General features: G+C 43.1%; 1 protein-coding gene across 1 annotated transcript; it reads right to left on the reverse strand.

The window, feature by feature from the left end:
- Nucleotides 1-1,314: 1,314 nt before the first annotated feature.
- Nucleotides 1,315-8,074, reverse strand: sh3glb1a (SH3-domain GRB2-like endophilin B1a). The gene is made up of 9 exons (XM_027007232.2): nt 7,761-8,074; nt 6,705-6,846; nt 6,168-6,296; nt 5,669-5,802; nt 4,768-4,860; nt 3,441-3,530; nt 2,927-3,027; nt 2,588-2,804; nt 1,315-2,461 (listed from the first exon to the last, which is right to left on the reverse strand). Exons 1-9 carry the CDS (start codon nt 7,821-7,823, stop codon nt 2,354-2,356), a joined length of 1,077 nt encoding a protein of 358 aa, XP_026863033.2. The 5' UTR covers nt 7,824-8,074; the 3' UTR covers nt 1,315-2,353.
- Between the last annotated feature and the right edge of the window lie 188 nt (nt 8,075-8,262).

Below are 8,262 nucleotides of genomic sequence, written 5' to 3' on the forward strand. Positions count from 1 at the left end.
GTAGGGTAAAAAAGACAAGTAATATGAGTGTGAGTCTCCAAGAATCCAAGTGTGGACTGCAAGTAAACCCTTATCTGCAAGGACAGGATCAGCTGCTCTGGAAAACATTTAAGATAATCCTGAAATTCAGAGAAATTCTTCAGAAGGATTAAAAAAAAAAACACTGTCCCTCTCCATTATGTAACTATTTCTTAAGACATGTCATATAGCGTTAAAATATACATTATTTAATAGAACACTTGCATGAAAAGACTGACCTCTACTGGTCCATATAGAAATCAGTCACAAATGGAGATAACTTCATAGACCGACACAGAGGGTCGACCGTTTTTAGGGTGATAATATCGGAAATTCAGACAAGCACAAAAGTGCGAAAGGCTAAGTCCTGTCTTTAATCCATTATAAAAACTTTACATTTTATAAATCTACAGCAGGTCATAAGATAAAATGAATACTATACCAGTGGACTCCCAAAATGAAATTATAGTTCAGGCATGTACTGCATATGGTAATTGGTGTAAAGTGCAATTATTTAAGTTAGGGAAACTAACTGCACAACACTAACAACTAATCTCAATTCAAAATATCAGCACTAAGAAGACCTCTCAGTTGATGTTGAGGATGTGAACTTGCAATAAGTTCCAGATTGCGATTTTGGGTTTAGGTTTCAGCTGGGGTAAAACTCATGACCATGACCACACTAGCATTGACCACTGTGTAAAAATACCAATGACCAACTAAACAAATGTGAAGGATATTGTACAATTTTCCCTCAATCGTGTTGATAGTCTAGCAGTTAAAAACTAATCGTTCTAGACGTGCATCAGAAATCAGAAACGTTTTGGCAAATATAGTTCCTCTCTGGAACAATACTGAAAGTCTTATTTATCATGTGTACACGTTCACTTTATCATCAAATGAATGTGTGTTGTTGATGCATGTTTTTTGTAGGTCTTTGACATTTTTATAATGGATTCATGAATGTGGCAGCAGCCTATATTTATAATCTCTAGGTGGGGAGAAAACGGAAGCGTATGGATCTGCACACAGCACTGCTAGGATGCTTTTGTTTTGAGTAGTGTATAGCAGAAAACATACACCAAGACGGTCACCTGTCTCAAGACAGCAGATTCACATTTAAGACTAGAGTTCGGTCAAACATGAATTTATAAGCTATACTTTCTGAAGTTCTGAGGGAAACCGTTTCCCAAATGCACATTTTAAACATCATTGTGCTATTGCACTCTGTGAATAAGCTGACGGGTCTTTAAAAAAAGTTAATCAAGTTGTAAAATACCACAAAACAAAGACAAATTTCAAATAAAAGTCATCCTTTAAAACGGACGCCAGCTTTCATCTTAAGACAGACTAGTAATAAAAATGTTTTGTCCAAAACAAAAACCCAAAAACAATGCATTTTCAAATTGAATATTAACCCCAAATAATACTTATACTTAACCCGTAAACAGGAAGAGTCATGTGAAGAGTTGAATTTAACCACAAACACAGCTGTAAATGAACATTTGGTGCAGTCTGTCACACTGTATAGCCCTAATGCTGCCTAACATTCATTAGACCACCATTTCTGTTTCAGATACCTGAAAAGAACTACTGTCAACTTTAGAAGAAGGCACAATGACATTAAGGCACACAAGATCAGAACTTACAGTATTCAATCAACTTAACTGTACCTTACAATAAACTAAACTGTAAAACACTTTACAAATGTTACACTGAATACTGCTGGTCCACTTTCCACAATGTTTTGCCTACGAAGTAAAAGTAAAAAGGTATTTAAAAATTGTTTTAAAAAACTGTTTCAACTGACATTTCGACTAAAAGGAGGTGGGAAATGGAGGTATTTGGGGGCAAAGGGGTTAATTGTACATAAGCCATAGAACTGGAGCAAACAGCTAAGCGTTCTGCTAGCAGTGTGTACCGAGGCACTGTGGCTGTGATTACAGGCACTCAAGCTTGGCAGGTTCCACTGTGGGCAGGAACTGGATGTCTTTCCAACCTAAAAGGTTCAGTCATAAGTCAAGTGATTCCTTTTGCACACATTTCAAAATGAAGGCCACATTTTCAAGGTCACAGTTTGTCCCGCGTTACCAAACGGAGTGCTGCAAACATCAACTGATCAGCTTGTAAACAGAAAGGCCTCTAATGAGACTTCCCTTGGTGGCCTAAACATCCATAGACACTGTCTGCATGGACGGAGCTCACAGAAGCATAGTTGCACATATGCATTAAATGTGTTAAATCACACGTGAATTATATGCAGCGGTTTTTTTTTTGTTGTTGTTTGTTTGTGTTTACTCTTGGCATTCAACTCTTGAATCCCCATCTCCCCTCTTCAGTTCAGCAGCTCTAGGTAGGTTATTGGCACTTTGCCCCTCTGGTTCCCACGCTCTCCCATAAGCCAGTCCGAGTCCATGCCTGGCACGCTACTCACCATAATCACCTGCACAAGAAAAGGACAGTTGCTGCTTCAGAGGCCGCACTGCTGAAGGTGCCATTCTCCTCACGAGAAGCTCGCCAAAACAGTGTTATCCGTGTATCGCGGCGATAACAACCAGACAGTACATACCTCATCAGCCAGTAAGGAGAGCTCGCTACTCCCGGCAGCGTCGTAGTCGTAGAGCACACGCGCCCGGCGACTGCCCCCCGCGGTGAGTAGCTCGCCGAACCCCAAGGAGCATTTTCTTGGAGCGGCGGCGGGCGACGTGGACACCGGCAGGGTGGGCACAGAGACATTGGCACCGCCTCCCGTCTGGTTACTACTGGAGGAAAACGTGGAAGGGAAGCTGCAGACAGAAGAAAGGTGATCGCGTTAGCGGGCAACCTCTTGGAGCGCGGCCTCGCGGGCTTTAGCCAAGCTGTTAGCATAGACACGAGGGTTGAAACAAGGTATTGAAAGTCGGCGAACCTTCCGAGCTGTTTTTGGAGGTCGACCATGTACTGATAACACTGCGCGTAATAGGTGGTCTGAGCCTCGACAAAGTCGTTCAAGCAGCGAAGGTGATGGGCCTGTGTGAGATAAGCATGGACATGTAACCACACCGCGCCAAGTTCCCATCCCAGTCCCGCAGTCGAGCCCCGCTCAACCGCATGAAAAAGTCAGCAACCTTCCGGGGCCTCAACGCTGGCAGCGAGCGAACCCCAGGTCCCTACGCCCAAATTTCAGGCCAGTCCACAGTCTACAGACAGCCAGGCCAGCTAGCTAGGGATGCGAACACCAATACGTGTTCCTGTCAGACTCCAGCCGGCAAAAAGTACAAGGGTCGGCAACTTTCATATTTTAGAAGATCACCACAGGGTCTATGAGTCCCTTATGAGACACAAATTATGTCTTTTGGACATAATTTTGGGTCAAGCGACACTCGTCTGCTGGACTGTATTTCTCTTTTTAAGAGGCTCTGGGCCGTAGCCATCATGCATACATGTGTGCTGCTGACTCCCTCCAGGAGCAGTCTGGTGATTTCGGCCTGCCTGTCAAACTCGCTCTGGGTCATCTTTACATCCTGCTCTGCCTGAGAGAGAGAGAGAGAGAGAGAGAGACATAAAATTAGATGGTATAAAATGAAGCATCAATCATGCAAGTACTCTCACAAAGTAGCTTCATATTGCACTGCATTGTATTGTTGCACTCGTGTAGTGCGTCATCTGTTGCACTTGTTTTGTGTTGCACCACGGTCCTGGCGGAACATTGTCTCATCTTTGCTGTGTACTTGTATATAGCTGAAATGACATTAAAGCCTTCTGAACCTTTGAACCTTGAACCTATATTATCCCTGTACTAAAACACGCACACTGAACGAACAGGAAACATTGCTAAGATTTGGAGTGACTGTGGATTAAACTCCGGCCATGAGGAGGTCCATGCCAGTTACTCAGGACATTACCCTGACGTGGCTTCAAGGCCACTGGGGTGCTGCCTTACAGCAGCTGCTCTCAACACGTCTCTGCCAAGTAGTATGGAGGAATCCAAAAGTCCAATCATTCCTCTTACCTCTGTCACTTCCTCTGCCCACATCTTTGGAGGGGAACCAGAAATATCCACCAACCCGCACACACACGTGCGCACTAAGCAGTCTTAAGGCTTCGCTAAAGCACTATAGGGGAGCAGGCGATTACCCTCAGCTGCTGAGTAGGTTTTTTTCCTTTTCCTTTCTTTTCAACAAGTGGTTCACTTGAGAAACCTCACTGAGAAACTGGCCTCAGCAAACAAGCAAAAACTATTTTAGTAAAGTGACCGAGTCAAAGCATTAATTAGAAAAAAAATGTAGTAGAGACCAAACAGGCTTGTTGGAATTGCACAGAAGATTAGATTGTGTGTGTATCTGTGTGTGTCTGCATGAGAGAGATGTGCCCTGTCTTGCGCTTCCGTTACAAAAGTGCAACCCAGCACCAGCAAGTGTGCAATTTTGAAATGGCTCAGCACTGTTGAGCAAACATGGAAATCCTCTAAAAAAAAAAAAAAAGAAAAAAAAAAATATATCGCAGGCATACTCAGAAAAAGGAACCTTGTAAGGAACTCGCCGGGCACACTAACAACGAGCTCCCGAAGGCAGCTCACTCAGCTGAAAAGAGGAACCAGGATGCCGAAGACAGGCTCACGCTTGCTGAGACGAGACCACGCTACGACACTCAACCTCGAACCGGCGCCAGGTTCAGGACGTTCAGGAAGGAGGGGAGGTGTTAGCAGGGGCCTCCGTGGAACCTTTGGTACCGAGCGAAAGGCGGAGGAGAGGAGGGAGGAGGACTCACAGCAGCTCGGGCCTCCATCACCCTGGCCTTCTTCAGCTTGGTCTTGGCTGCGTCGAGGTCCAGACGTTTGACCTGCAGTAGCTTCCGTTCTTTCTGCTCAGGGGTGGAGGCGGAGGGGTCAGAGCAGCTACATCATGCCAGCATCACCTCATTATAAATCACTTAAAAAATACACACACTTTCTTCTAAAATTTCACAGGGCTGAGAATGCAGGGTCGTTAGTTACTTCAATACCTTCAATAACTCGTTAACTCTAAAACCTCACAGCATGTGCGGTTATTCAGATATCAGATTCATGTATATGAAAATTAGCACATAAAAATATTTTAAAACATACTTCCCAAGATTATATCCGTCTAAGAGCTTCTTGGGTACATTACTGCTAATGTAAACAGGGTCACTTTAAAACATAACTGCTATGCTATTTTCAAGCTTGAAATAAATGAGTTGTCTCAAATCAGTTGTAGCAACCTTGTCACTGAAAGCACCCGAACAAGCCTGATCTTGACCTTGACCTCTAATGACCTCGGCCAGACGAGTGTTGTCTGGGTCACAGTGAAAACAGGAGCAGATTTGATCTGCTTCACTCATTGTGCACAAAGGCAGATAAATCCTAACTTATCATGCTGTCGTTATTTCATTACTTGGTGCAAAATGACCAGTTTGTGTGAGAAACGTGCTTCCCTTCATCGAAGGTTAGGACTGATTCCAGTCTTATATGGCGATACTAAAAATATTTTTGGAAAGCTTATCGCTGTATTTTTAGACTACTGCCTCTGTGCCACTGGACAGAAATTACTGCAAAAAAAAAAGAGAACCTGCTTCCATGTGATAACAAATTTCTCAAGCCTTAACTTGCACTTCAGATGAATTCTAAATGTTGACCAAGGTTTGAACTCACCAGTATCGTTTTGAAGTCACCCTCCAGAAAGTTCCGGAAAGGTGTAAGAAAATTAATGGCTGAGCTCTGGATAAATTCCCTCTCAGCTCCTCCAATCTGCTTCTCAGTCTCCCCACACTTTACCAGCGCATTTCCTACACACACATACAGGAAGCCCTGCCGCTAGGTTCAGCATCATAACTGGATCGCAACTTACACAAAGGTTCTTCCGTTCACTCACCCTGGATTTTATCTCAGTACTAAATAAGCAGTATTTTCTATTATGTTATGATTACTTGAATTATTTCATTTCTAGTCAGTACTGCAGAACAATATGTAGCATCACTGGAATAACTGAAACACATCAAAGTTTTCAACACAGTAGCAAGAGAAGAGCTGTTTTTTTTCTATACATTTCTATGGCGTTCTGCAGTAGCGTGATGACACAAAGCACTGAGTTATAGTTATAGCTGTTGTTATAGTTAGTTAGTTCAAGTAATAGTTATAGATGGAGGCTAACCGTAGGCTGTGCCAGGCCCAAACTCGTTCCCAAAGTCTATCATGGCTTCCCCCAAAAGCTCATGGTTATTCATCCGTGTGGGGGCTTTTTTATCCAATTTCTCATACAAGAATTCCTCTATCCGCACATCTGCAAGGCAAATTAAAGGAGGAACTCCATTAAGAGAAAAATAAACTGACACCAAACACCATTCACATAATAAGCCAGATGCCATTGCACTCACGTGTGTGTGAGTGCCAGTGTATGAGTGTCTGTGTTCCAGTGAGACTGAGTTATACTGTGTGAGATCTTAGAAGGGCTACTGATGTGGATTTAGCTGTGTACACACCTTTAAAGTTCTGTTAAAATGTTAAACACCATGAAGGGAAAATAAACATCCACTGAAACTTGAGCTGAGTAATTAAAACGCTGAGTAAGCTGTTTTCATTTTCCCTACAAGGTAGACCGCATATACAGGACTGGTATCGGTTAACATACTTTATACATTTCTAATATGAACAGATAGCCAAACAGGGGACTGAGGCCCTCTGATCTTACTGGGGTTGGGCTGTAGTAATGCTTCTGTTTGCTTCAGAATCTTCTCTGTCCAGTGTTTTGTACATTCTGCTCTAGTCAGAAGTTTTTCCAAGTGTGCATCCAACTCGGTTTTCTCAGCTTGGCCCAGTTTCTCTTCTGTAAACTGACAGACAATAAAATATAGAAATAAAACCCATTGCAATACGACAGTCTTGCATCTGCATCTTTCCATAATAACTGAAACCCTTAACTGGGGGAAGCTCACAAGCGGACACATGTCTAGAAACCTAAAGCATGAATAACCTAACAGGGACACACAAGCCCCAGAGATATTCCAGTGCCACCGTTTGATCGTAGTCACTCATTTTAGCCAGTCGATTACATCCACCGAGGCAACACAAAACGGTACAAATTACAGAACAAACACCCCACGTCCGAATGATACATCATTATATAATCAAGTGACTCAGTTACACAAACGTTACTTATACGGTCCAGGACATTTGGTAACCTAACGTTATCTTACTGCGCTAACATTATCTATATCAACCATCTGATTGTGTTGGATTATCGAATTAGTGTTTTGTCTTGTGATACAAAATGTAGCCAGATAGGTGGTAATCCTTAGTCTGGCTCTAGGTTCAGTCCAAACAAAGCCCGGCGTGTTCACCCTGAGCTGGCTGGGCAGGGCCGGATGTGCTGAGCTAGCACTCGGAAACTTTTTGTTGCCTCGCTAGCTCAACCTTTCCCAGATTTAAAAAAAAGTCATATTGCTAGCTAGATCCAAAAGAACAACGCCCCCGCTTCGTAAATGTTGTTCCCAGATCATGTTCGTGCTGAATCCGTTTTCAATCGAAGTTTTATTTGTATCGAAGTGCTTCGAGCTCTCTGACTGAAGAGGACAGCCCGGCGGGTTCCTGATATTACCAATAATATTAGTCGACTGGTATGTTTTAAATGTCCAGTGTTTCTTCAGCTAACCAGCCACGTTAGTCACACCGCTCGGTCGTCCATAAACACGTTATCGTTATCGTCATTTCAGTCCAAACAACGCCTTTCAGCAATACCAGACTTTACCTGCACCGCTCGACTAAGGAAGGTTCCGGCGTCCGCCGCGAATCTTTTCACATTAAAATCCATTTTCTCCTGGAGTCATAAAGTTAGTAATGTCTGGCCACACTGAAAGTACACAACATCAATATCAGCTAGCGTGTATCACGGTTCAACAGTAGCTACATCTAAGGCGAAAGCGACTGGCGGAAAAAAAAAAAAAGTCCCACCCACAAGATAGCTGCTCCAAGACAGTGGCAGCAGAGAGCCGCCCCAGAGAGAAACCCTAGAGAGCTGCCTGAGGTTGGAGGAAAGCCCCAAATTATCACCCCTTCGCCACCTCTCACTAGACACCAGCCCATGGCTGTCACAGGCAGCTGTGTGCAGATGTCCCCAGAAACATTTGTTCAGTTCATTCAACTGAAACTTTATTTCACAGACCAAAAAAAAGCATTCATTCAACAAGTAACATGACAAGTGTCGATAGTTATTACTATATTATTATTATTATTATTATTATTATTATTAC

Source organism: Electrophorus electricus, chromosome 10 (assembly GCF_013358815.1).
Source record: "Electrophorus electricus isolate fEleEle1 chromosome 10, fEleEle1.pri, whole genome shotgun sequence".
NCBI classification, from domain to species: domain Eukaryota; kingdom Metazoa; phylum Chordata; class Actinopteri; order Gymnotiformes; family Gymnotidae; genus Electrophorus; species Electrophorus electricus.